This window comes from Delphinus delphis, chromosome 11 (genome assembly GCF_949987515.2).
Source record: "Delphinus delphis chromosome 11, mDelDel1.2, whole genome shotgun sequence".
Lineage (NCBI taxonomy): Eukaryota > Metazoa > Chordata > Mammalia > Artiodactyla > Delphinidae > Delphinus > Delphinus delphis.
Genome location: NC_082693.1, coordinates 20937044 through 20949859, shown reverse-complemented (window position 1 = coordinate 20949859; position 12816 = coordinate 20937044). Strand labels below are relative to the sequence as shown.

The following is a 12816-nucleotide window of genomic DNA, read 5'->3' as shown; positions in this document are numbered from 1 at the left end:
CAGAAAATTCTGATTGCAATATCACAATACTTCTGTAGGAGTTTCTTTTTTAAAAAAATAGACAAGTGAGAACCACTTATATGTCTCTTCTCAGAGCTGAAATAAAGGTTTCTTTAATGAACCTATAAAGAATTCCAAGATATTAGTCTTTTTTTTAATATATTTTGTTATAACCTTAACTTTTTTGTTTTTTGTTTTTTTAACATCTTTATTGGAGTATAATTGCTTTACAATGGTGTGTTAGTTTCTGCTTTATAACAAAGTGAATCAGTTATACATTTACATATGTTCCCATATCTCTTCCCTCTTGCATCTCCCTCCCTCCCACCCTCCCTATCCCAACCCTCTAGGTGGTCACAAACCACCAAGCTGATCTCCCTGTGCTATGAGGCTGCTTCCCACTAGCTATCTATTTTACGTTTGGTAGTGTATATGTGTCCATGCCACTCTCTCACTTTGTCACAGCTTACCCTTCCCCCTCCCCATATCCTCAAGTCCATTCTCTAGTAGGTCTGTGTTTTTATTCCCGTCTTACCCCTAGGTTCTTCATGACCATTTTTTTTTCTTAGATTCCATATATATCTGTTAGCATATGGTATTTGTTTTTCTCTTTCTGACTTACTTCACTCTATATGACAGACTCTAGGTCCATCCACCTCACTACAAATATCTCAATTTCATTTCTTTTCATGGCTGAGTAATATTCCATTGTATATATGTGCCACATCTTCTTTATCCATTCATCCGATGATGGACACTTAAGTGGCTTCCATGTCCTGGCTATTGTAAATAGAGCTGCAATGAACATTTTGGTACATGACTTTTTTTGAATTATGGTTTTCTCAGGGTATATGCCCAATAGTGGGATTGCTGGGTCATATGGTAGTTCTATTTTTAGTTTTTTAAGGAACCTCCATACTGTTCTCCATAGTGGCTGTATCAATTTACATTCCCACCAACAGTGCAAGAGGGTTCCCTTTTCTCCACACCCTCTCCAGCATTTATTGTTTCTAGATTTTTCGATGATGGCCATTCTGACTGGTGTGAGATGATATCTCATTGTACTTTTGATTTGCATTTCTCTAATGATTAATGATGTTGAGCATTCTTTTATGTGTTTGTTGGCAATCTGTATATCTTCTTTGGAGAAATGTCTATTTAGGTCTTCTGCCCATTTTTGGATTGGGTTTTTTTTTTGTTATTGAGCTGCATGAGCTGCTTGTAAACCTTGGAGATTAATCCTTTGTCAGTTGCTTCATTTGCAAATATTTTCTCCTATTCTGAGGGTTGTCTTTTGGTCTTGTTTATGGTTTCCTTTGCTGTGCAAAAGCTTTGAAGTTTCATTAGGTCCCATTTGTTTATTTTTGTTTTTATTTCCATTTCTCTAGGAGGTGAGTCAAAAAGGATCTTGCTGTGATTTATGTCACAGAGTGTCCTGCCTATATTTTCCTCTGAGTTTGATAGTGTCTGGCCTTACATTTAGGTCTTTAATCCATTATGAGTTCATTTTTGTGTATGGTGTTAGGGAGTGTTTTAATTTCATACTTTTATATGTACCTGTCCAGTTTTCCCAGCACCACTTATTGAAGAGGCTGTGTTTTCTCCACTGTATATTCTTGCCTCCTTTATCAAAGATAAGGTGACCATATGTGTGTGGGTTTATCTCTGGGCTTTCTATCCTGTTGCATTGACAAGATATTAGTCTTAATGACAGAATGATTGTGTAACTTCATGACTAGGTCTTTTATTTCAAAACATTTCAACATTACAAAACAAAAGTATTTTAAAGTTATGAAAGATTATAATCTCATTTATGGAAATATGTCATTAATGATCCATTTCTTCACACAAGTAAACAAAATACTATTTTAGAAAGTCAAAGTATTCAGATTAAAGTTACTAAGTGTTAAATATTTGGGGCTCAAATAACCCCAAGAAATTACCATCACACTCTGAAATGAAAACAAGCACCACTACCAGTGATAATCCCATCATTAAACTTAAAGAAATTATAGATGGGAATTTTCTATAAGTGTTTTTAGCTCTAAAATACAGTACTTTGCTGAAGAACTCACTTTCAGGGTGCAATTCAAAACCTTCATCCTCAGGCTAGTCAGTCTGGAAGGACACACATAAAATATTTAATCTGTTTCAGGCCAACAAATTGCTCCAGAAGATGAGAAGTGATGACCAGATTGTTCTGTCTAAACCACTGCCTATGTAAGGAAAATATCTTAGAAGCCTGTTTAACCATATTCCAGGTCCATAACTCACTATTCAGAAAGTTTACCCTGTGATGTGCCAAACAGCATCCTGATTCATTGGATTTAGAACCCTGTTAGTGGCTGAGGGAAACACTGTGTTAACTAGAAACACCCTGCATTTTTGTTACTCTTCCTTGCCAATCACATTTTCACATCCAGCTTCTGGATATTGTTTCTTTGTAATCAAATACTAGCAATTTCACTTGATAGTTCTTCTTTTGAGCTCACAGAGAAGAAGAAAGCGTTGGGTATAGTTGAAGAGCTTTCCTGTAGTGGTTTTTTCCAGAGGAGCTCATTGTTGTCTGTACCTAGAATATTATTTTTCTTTCCTTTCATATTTTACAAGAATAAAATAACATCTCATCGCTGGGTTGGAAGTAATTTGTACTTGGGGTCATCCATCCAGCACTATTTCAGTGTGATACACTTTTTTTTTTTAAGGTAGGAATTATATTTCAACAAAGTGACTTTCAATCCCTGCCTAAATATATGGAAGTGAGGGAAGCCACCACTCTACCCTGGTGATGAATCAGTCACCTCATTCATCACCAGAGTAGAGCCGCCTAAATTGGCCGGCTAGGCGGTGTCTGCTTCTGTCCACACATCTCCTTGTATATCCCTCCGGATGAAGCCTTATTCCTGTACCTCCCTTCACTAGCTACTTCATCATTGCGGCTGCTGGAATTGTAGAAAGCATTTGAGGAATTTTACAGGCTGGTAAAATTATTCTGCAACTTCAGTTTTAAAAAATATATCTTCCAGATATTTCTTCTCTCAAAGTTTTAATTAATTATATCTTGAAATTTATGTTTCCTTTTAAAATGACTCATTGAAAACTTGGACTTAATAATCAAATGGTACTTTTCAAGTGGTATTTAAACCCTTTAGTTCAAGTTACCATTATATATTGTCCTTAAACCTTAGATTTCTTCTTCAAATGAAAGATAATCCTTTTGTTGTTAGTTTATCTCATGGTTTGTTTCAATGCGAAAAATCAATGCTTGGCATATAGGACTGGATCCTACCCATCCCCCTAACCGCCCCCCACCCTCCTTTTTGGGTTTGCAGAGATCAAGGAAAAACAGGACGTCTGAGTTACAAAAGCAATAAGCAGACAATTCAACTTTTAAAGGTAAGTATATAAAGATATTGCAAATTTGCCTTCTTTGCAGAAAACTAATGACTAAAATAATTTGTAGATACATCTTTAAGAGCCATCAGAACATGGTTGTTCTCATATATCCTGTAGTGATCAGTTTTCTGTTAAATATTTATGTTGCTTTTGGAACCATCAGTTTTTGTCGTCTCTGTTGTATGATAAACTTTTTAAGAATGGGAAACAAAGAAATATCACATCTTTACTTTTTGCCCTCTATCCTCATCCTATCCTTGCGGATGGACAAGTAAGAGTGACTGAAATCCAGAGTCACTTCAAATACTAAAAAATCAATTTTACAACTATACCAGTACATTTTAATTCCTATGAGCAACAGATTATTAATAGCATAACAGAAGTTATCCTGGTTAAAGAGACTGCAGAAGCTCTCTAGTTGTGTGTCTTTTAAATGGTGATGAAAGGGGAGATTAAGAACTCTGGCCTCAGCTACTCAGTTGATAAATGACTTTGCATCATTTAGTCAGTCACTTCTTGCATTGCCTCATCTTTTTCGTGCTGATATCAACATCTAAGTAACTGAGGAAGATTTCAATGGCTTTCTGTTTTGTAAGTGGTTGTGTTTAACTCTTCCCCAAAGTGCTGATGACAAGGTGTTTTTTGGTCAAGGAATCCTTTTGGTCAGTGTTCTTCTCTAGTTGACATCCTTTGTTGCCCTAGTCCATGACTAATCTACTTATATGTCTTCTTGCTCTTTTTTTTTCTGACTAAGCTTTAGATTCACTCCTTGATTTAAGAATAAAGTTACAGCCACCCGATCACCAACTTCTTAGTATTCTAAACTCTTCTGGCAGAAGTGACTTGACTTCTCTACACAGCCTGCTGGCCTTGCATGGTCCCACTAGCTACCCACATCTGTGTACCAACCTTTCCAGTTTTCTCTGATTGCTCAGCTGTTCAGTTTCTTTCAGCTTGTCTCTTCCTAGGTTTTTCCTAATCAACATCTATTTTTCTGAAGGTTACCTACTTTTTTACCAGCCCACTCTCTCCATTTCTATAGCCTCATTATCCTTGAGCTTCCAAACTCTTAAACATGTGATGGCTACCTCTTCCTATTCTTCCGAGAACCTTTCTTCTCAGACACTTCTCGTAGAACGTTGGGACTGTAAAGGCGTTTATTACAGCCACTTCATTTTAGAGCGAAAGAAACAGAAGTCTGTAGAGACAAGTTACCAAAATTCACCTAGTAATCAACCACAGGGTCAAAATTAAACTAAAGATTTTTTAATTGCAAAAAGTTGAATAATCCAGCCTTGGCCTCCACTGATATAATCTCTGCTCCCAGAAGTCTTAGAGTTTTCTCTATACCGAGATCCATTTCTTCCAGTTGGCATAGCCCTAAGCGGCATGTCGTTGAAATGCAAAGGATGGGATCTGAAATCTGCCATAGACATTAGCAACCAGCCCTTCTACAATTCAATTACCCTTCACTTCTGTAGCCAGAAGGGAATTATACTGAATACTGAATGTGCAGTTGAGTTTTATTATATACAAAAACAAGGATTTTTTGTTGTTGTTGGTTTTGGTTGGAAAAAAAATGTTCTGAATCCTCTCATGGGATATTGAATAACATAATTTTGACAAAAGGTTTTAGCCTCTGTTGGTCTTCCTCAGTCATTATTCTGCTTAACTACCATGGTCACAGATTTGTTCACTGAACCTCTCTGTGGGAGATTCTTTGGTAGTTCTGATTTTTTTTTTTTTTTTACCCACTCTGTTTTGAAAAGTTCTAGGTTCCTTGGATGCCTTACTTTTGTCTTCTCAGAGCCTCTGTCCCCATCTGGTGACATCTTTAGGATGGACCATCAGTGTGCTCTCAGAATATTTCTGAGGTCTTTACTAGGAGCAAAGTTTTACTTCATTTGTCAGTGAATAATTTCTGTATTACAGTCAGCTCCTGAGTCTGGTATATCTATTCATGGAAAACTGTTCAGAGACAAAGTCATTATTCAGTTCTCAATGATATTCACGACCATTCCTTGGTGACTCGTATTGTTACACATTTGTACAGGATTTCACGGTTTTCACATTATCTTGTTTGAACCTATGAGGTAGGTAGGGCTGATATTATCTCCCTTTTATGGCTGAACAAACTTCAGCTCAGTGAGATTCAGTGACTTTCCTAAAGTCACTTAGACAGGAACTGGCAAAGTGAAGACTAGAATCTTAGCCTAATGCCAACGCTCTTCCACATCACTCTGCTAATCAAGCATTAAGATTGTCTTGATTGGGACTTCCCTGGTGGTGCAGTGGTTAAAAACCCTCCTGCCAATGCAGGGGGCATGGGTTCGAGCCCTGGTCCGGGAAGATCCCACATGCCGCAGAGCAGCTAAGCCTGTGCACCACAACTACTGAGCCTGCACTCTAGAGCCCACGTGCCGCAACTACTGAGCCCACATGCTACAACTACTGAAGCCCACGCGCCTAGAGCCCGTGCTCCACAACAAGACAAGGCACTGCAATAAGAAGCTCGCACAATGAAGAGTAGCCCATTGTGCAGCCCGCTCGCTGCAATTGGAGAAAGCCCGCTTGCAGCAATGAAGACCCAATGCAACCAAAAATAAAGAAAGAAAGAAAGAAAGAAAGATTGTCTTGAGCTACAAAAAAGGAGTTGGCTACCGTGAGAATCTTAAGACTTCTCCACACACTAAAAAAGATTCAAGTCCTATTTCCAAAATTCCTAAGTTAAGAGTGTCAATTATTGGTACAAACACAGAAAATTAAAGTTCAATCTCTAGATTCTTTAACTGCTCATCACATGTCTAGGCTACAATTGAATAACTCCATGCCATTGCACTTGGAGTCACAGCTCTCAAAAGCTCTCTTTGCTTAGTTCTTTGCGAGGAATGTGTGAGAGTTCTGCTGTCTGAATAATGGGCAGTGCAGATGGGTAATGCCACAGAATGCTGCAGAAACAGAACTTTCCACAGGTTAGAGAAGAGAACTCTAGCAAGGCCACATCATGTCCCACCTGCCACATGAACTCTCAGATTGCTAGGAGACATGACAGTCTAGGATAGAGAATAAAGAGGGAAGAAGGATCAGGGGCAGAAGTGGGACTTGTTACATATCACCAGCACTGTCCTCAAGAGTATGCAGTTGATTAGGACCTGGGAAGACAGCACCAAAATTGCAAGCATGGGATATTGAGTTCACAATTGGCAAAAGTTCTTACATTTACGAGATACTCCCGTGTATTGTATTAGGACTCCTAATAAAGTACCAGTGATAGCATCCTTCCATGAACTGACATGTGTTCACACAATACTTATTGTTCTGAATGGACCAAACTGGACAACTCAAACACGGGGTGTCCTTCTAGCCCTTCACTGAAACTTTCTTAGGACCCTGACAAGAACCTTCCATAACAATTTATCCTCCTGGGGACAGTTTTTATGAGTATTTAACTCATAAATAGTGAGTTTTAAGAGTCAGTATTTAGCAGCATAGAAAGGAGGACTAATATTTAATACTTTTAATATGAAACCTTGCTAAAGGAGTTTTGAAAGTCTAATGATTAAATTTTCTGATGTCAGTGTTTTCTATCTGTATTTTGTTATATTTTCCTTCCATATATGTACTAATATCTCTCTCCTCTCTGCCCTCAAAGTGGTCTATTTCCAAAATTCTTCAGTCAGTTGAAATTTCATGAATATTTGTTTCCTATAACTTCTTTCCTTCAAAGTCTGTCAGCTACCCTGTCCTCTGTCTTCCCAGCCTCACCTTACTGTGCCATGGCTAGGCCGTACAGGAGGAATAAAAAGACCTGCAATCTAGACTTTTCACCATGCTGGGTCAGAGGTATTCCATCGTTTAAAGGAAACGACATGCCCATGCAGATGTGTCCAGCTCCATTTCCACAGAGGAGGGTAGAACATAAACATCTCAGGCTGAGGAGTCTCCTGCTAAGTCTCCTAGAGAAGACTCAAGCAATTGCAAACAGAGAAACAAAACCTTCTCTTCTTTATTACATTTGTGTGCATGTTACCTGGTATATTTTAAATCTGGGGCACCTCTTAGATATTTAATGGCAGAGATAATTAGGTACTACTTAAGTACCACCAAGAAGGAAATGAAGGGTGTGAACATTTAGAAACGAGTCATTAAGCTGGTTGTCTCAGAATCATTTTGATCTTCGTATTTAAGACCAGAAGTAAATAGTATCCATGACCAGTTAGTCTGAAATAGCTACGCTGCTTAGGAGTCAAAAAACCCTGCACATCACAAATCAGCCTAAGAACTGTGACCTGAACAAGCACACAAGTTACAGAGTTGAGTTAGAAGGAGACCAAAATGAAAAATCCTTTCACCCTGGCAAAAGGTGAGGCATCAGCGAATAATTTCCTCCCTCCTGTTATCATCCCCCATCCATGGGTATGATCTAGATCTGCTATTTCCTGGTCTTAATTTAAGATTAATGAGAAGGAAAGACTCATCATCTCTACTTTATATTGCTATGACAACTTCAACATACTTCCAGTTTGTATTATATTTCATCATGCATTGCCATTTTATCTTTTGTTCAGGACAATAATATCCAAGTCTAGAGAACAACACAAGGATGCCTGACGTGACGCAGCCTGCCTTCCACCCAGGAGAGGAAACCAGCAGCAAGCGAGAACACGGTTTCTCTTAGAAAAGATAATTCCTCAGGACTTTCCTGTAACCATTTCTTAAAGCAGGAGAGAGAGTTCGTGGACAAGTTAAAACATTTGCTTTCTAGGCTGTTATGAAGAAAAACATTGGTCAAAAGCAAAACCATCACTGTTTTCATTTTATGCACATGAAGTTTCCCAGTCACTAATTTCAGTCTTTTATACCCTGCCCAGCTGTTAGGTCGACAACTTCTGCCATTTCTGCAGATGCATTTTCCAAAAGCACGTGTTTCAGGAATTCTGAATCTTGTGGTCTGATTCTCTACACTTGGAATCTGTCTCCCCAAAGCATGTGTTAATCCGGCTTCTTAATGGCTGGAAGTAATAGATGAAGTTTCTATGGAGTAACTAGTTGGGGGTTTTTAAACCTGCCTACATGCAACTCAAATGCCAAAATAATCTCTTCCACCTCGTGATACTAGGTACAAAATCCCACAGATAGGAAATGCCAAGAGTGTTTCAGTTAAATAATCTGATAGAGCTACTTTTTTTTTTTTTTTTTTTTAACAATTCTCACTTCTTAGTCTTTGGAGATCTTATTCTATACCCATCAAGAGTATAGAAGCTGAAAAACTAATGAACTTGCTCATTTTTAATGCTGACCCTCTTTATACGCAGAAGGTATGATTGCGTCAGTTTCTGAGAACAAATCCTGTCTATACCTGGTAGCCCAGCTTCATTTAATTTAATTTCTGCTTATTTATATAACATATGCAGGAAGATGGGGCATATACAGTCTTGGAAGGTGAGATAGAGCAAGCAAAGTGAGGACCTTCCCCCGATATACTCTGTTTAAAAAAATAAACGTAAAATAACCCAAAAAATGATCATTAGTGGTGATCATTGAGTTTTGTTTTACTATATCCAAATATCAAGGGCTAAAAATACTTTATTTTTAAAAAGTCATGTGCCAAGGAACTCAAACATATACGTATACCAATATCAATAGCAGCATTATTCATAAGAGACAAAAGGTGGAAACAACCCAAGTGTCCATCAGCAGATGAATGGATTTTTAAAATAGGGTATATACGCACAATAGAATGTTATTCGTCCAGTAAAAAAATAAAATGCTAATATGTGCTACAACTTGAAAATATTATGCTAAGTGAAATAAGCCAGACACAAAAGGACAAATATTCGGATTCCATTTTTCTGAGGTACTTAGAATAGGCAAATTCATAGAAGTGGAAAGTACAATAGCTTTTACCAGGCGTCAGCAAGAGGAGAGTGGGCAGTTGTTGTTTAAGGGGTGCAGGATCTCTGTTCAGGATGATGAAGAAGTTCTGGAAATAGTGCACAGTATTGTGAATGCACTTAAAAATAGTTAAAATGGTAAATAAACAAAACTCTAGTAAAATCAGATTAGTATTTCCAAGATGGAAGAAAAGCCATATGCCAGTCTAAAGCGTCTGAGAAGAGTTATATTTCTTGAGAAAATAATTTGTCATATGCTTTTTGGTTGGAGATAAAAAGGATTCACGTTTAACCCATGCATAATGATGAAGCACAAATATTTTCTAGTCACCAAGCCACACTGATCACATTATTTCTTTAGTCTTTGGACACTTAGGAGTAGACTTCTACCTTTTCAGACAACGCTCAATAACACCTTATGCCACTCTGAACCATTATGTATGATCTCTGAATCACACGTTGGCTAAACTGTGTAGGCTCTTCTTTTTCATAGTTACCATAGAAACTGTGTAGCCACGGTATTTGAGGAGACAATAAGAGCATCCGAGAGTGTACAATCAAAGTTAACATTTCATGGTTCATAATCTCTTCCAGCTGCCTCCATTTGTGATTATCGTGTTCAAGTTGGGAGTATAAATGTAAAACCCAAAGGGCTCTGGGAACTAAAGCCAATAAGCGACCTCACCCGTGCAGGCATCCCTCCCAACCTCCTTCCCTCAAAGATTTGCGATAGAAACACATAAAAGAAATGGCATGTGAGCCTCAGGTGTTTCCAATTATTTCCCTCGACTGAGGAGAGGTTTCCTAATCCAAAACATATTTCGGCTCAAATAGTCTTCCTTATATTTGAAGATTGTGTAGCTTCAGAAGAATTTCACCTACATATCTGATTCATTGACACTTCATCAACAACAATATCCCCCTGAGCTCTTCTGTAAGAACACTTCCTCTCTGGGTGGTCAAAAATATGGTGCATTTAAGTATTGCTTGTTTTTGTGAAGCGAGCTCTCAGAAAGTGTATAACCTTTTGCTCTTGCAAGAAAAAGAGAAATAAATGCTCAGTGTGGTAGATTTCTTGTCAGTGACATCACCATGGAGTGTTCTAGCACAAGCCTCAACTATCTTCCTGCTCAAGGGCTATCAGTCTCTCTAGAACAGTACAGGAAGGGGAAGAATGACCTACCTCTACTGGTACAAATCATTAACTACCTAAGTGGTAATACTCAGGCAAGACTATTCAGGGATTACAAAGAAAGAATGTGGGTTTGGAGCATTTTGTTTTCCTAAGTTTCTGAATGAAAGGTATAAGATTGATCATTTAGGCTTCAGCAGCCTTAGACAGCAGTGAGCTTTATCTCATGGTCCCAGAAATTCGCTACTTCATCGTCGCCTCTGCAATTTGGCGGCAGCACTCTGCTTATAATCATCTTACAGGAGCAGTGAGGGTTATTTCATAAAACATCCGAGTAATGATCATTGTTAAATAATATTCACTTGGTTCTGAAGAACCTAGGGGCAGCACAGGAATAAAGACGCAGATGTAGAGAATGGACTTGAGCACACGGGGAAGGGGAAGGGGAAGCTGGGACAATGTGAGAGAGTGACATGGACATATATACACTACCAAATGTAAGATAGATAGCTAGTGGGAAGCAGCCGCATAGCACAGGGAGATCAGCTCAGTGCTTTGTGACCACCTAGAGGGGTGGAATGGGGAGGGTGGGAGGGAGAGGCAAGAGGGAGGAGATATGGGGACATATGTATACGTATGGCTGATTCACTTTGTTGTAGGGCAGAAACTAACACACCATTGTGGGGCGGTTGTACTCCAATTAAGATGTTTAAAATAATAATAATATTCACTGTTTAGGGAAACAAAATCATCTACAGATGGATGAACTACATGAATTACAATGAAAATAAACCCAAAACTTTACCTGCTGCTGAATACGCCCCAAAATAGGTGAACATTTTGAGCTGTACCCCAGCACTTTTCTTCTCTCTCTCTCTCTCTCTCTCTCTCTCTCACACACACACACACACACACACACACACACACACTTCATTATTTTGGCATGAAATAGTGAAAGAAATTGTGAAAGGATAAACACTGTTCAGATGATGAAGTATTTTTGGTTAATTGCCAAAGAGCTTTGCAGAGGAATCCAAATTTTCAGATCAGTGTCAGGGCTAGAGTTCTTTTCGGGGATAAACTCCTGCCCTTGGCACTTAATGCCAAGTCCAAGTAGAGGAGGCTTTAGAATCTAGCCATCTGAGTAAGTTTTAAAATGCGTGGTAGCAATACAACTTTGTGCTCAGATAATATAAATGGTTACCACTCAATTATCTATGTTTACAAAAATACTGACTTGAAATATATCTATATAGACATATCCATAACATAGCCATATTCTTTGGAATACATTACAAGACAAAACAGATGCAATAGAAATTTTACTTTTAGAGGAGTTTTCTTTTTCCTAATATTTTCTTTTTCTTAGGCTGAAGACAGTCTCAGCGTGTTGAATACTGTGAAATTTCATATAAGCCTGTTGCTTATATGTTACCACAGCATGAGAAATGTAAAACTTTAGGAATCGTTTGAAAACAGTATTGTCTGTTCTAAATAGGTTGTTTGTGTCTGTACTGTGGTCCTGAGAAAGAGGGGAAAAGGTTCTCTAAGTAAGAGGCCAAAAGGATCGCCGGGCAGTCAAATTTTGCCTTAATATCCACAGGTGACTAATAATACTACCTTCTGCCTGAATTACACATTATATTTATATTAGTCAACCAATAATAATTTTAGGTCTAGAAGGAGGAACATTGTAACCATGAGCAGAAGTACCATAGGAACTGCTTTCCAAGCTTGTGTCTCATACTTCCTGCTCTGCTGAAAACAGGGGAACCACAAGGGGCTCGGGGACTGGGGTGGCATGGGGAAGACATCCGTTCCCAAGATGGTTCGTTCACATGGCAGGAAAATTGGTGCTGACTGCTCTCCACAAGGCAGCTTGGGCTCCCTCACACAAGTTACTTAGGTTCCAAGAGTGAGTGTCCTAAGAAACAGGAAGTGGGAGCTACCAATTTCTCAAGATCTGGATGCAGAAAATGACACAGCATCCTTCTGCCATGTTCTCTTAGTCAAGCAGTTATAGAGCCCATACTCAAGAGGAGGAGGCATAGACACGACTTCTCTATAGGAGGCCTTATTTTAAAACAACCACTATGAACATTCTCAGGATACATCATATCTTGGGTCGCAAATCAAGCCTTGGTAAATTTAAGAAAATTGAAATCGTATCAAGTATCTTTTCTGACCACAACGCCTGTATGCAGAAAACTATAAGACACTGATGAAAGAAATTAAAGATGATACAAACAGATGGAGAGATATACCATGTTCTTGGATTGGAAGAATCAACACACAGGGTGATCAGCTCAGTGCTTTGTGACCACCTAGGAGGGTGGGGTAGGGAGGGTGGGAGGGAGATGCAAGAGGGAGGAGATATGGGAATGTATGTATACA

At 38.6% G+C, this 12816-nt stretch overlaps 1 protein-coding gene across 1 annotated transcript in view; it reads left to right on the top strand.

The window, feature by feature from the left end:
* The window catches only part of LMNTD1 (lamin tail domain containing 1), a 442143-nt gene extending 432963 nt beyond the window's left edge, over window positions 1-9180 (top strand). Inside the window, exons 9-10 of the mRNA XM_060024464.1 lie at window positions 3333-3396; window positions 7965-9180. Of these exons, the coding sequence (XP_059880447.1) occupies window positions 3333-3396; window positions 7965-7985 (85 nt within the window). The 3' untranslated portion in view covers window positions 7986-9180. The remainder of the gene's footprint in view (window positions 1-3332; window positions 3397-7964) is intronic.
* The last annotated feature ends 3636 nt before the right edge of the window (window positions 9181-12816 follow it).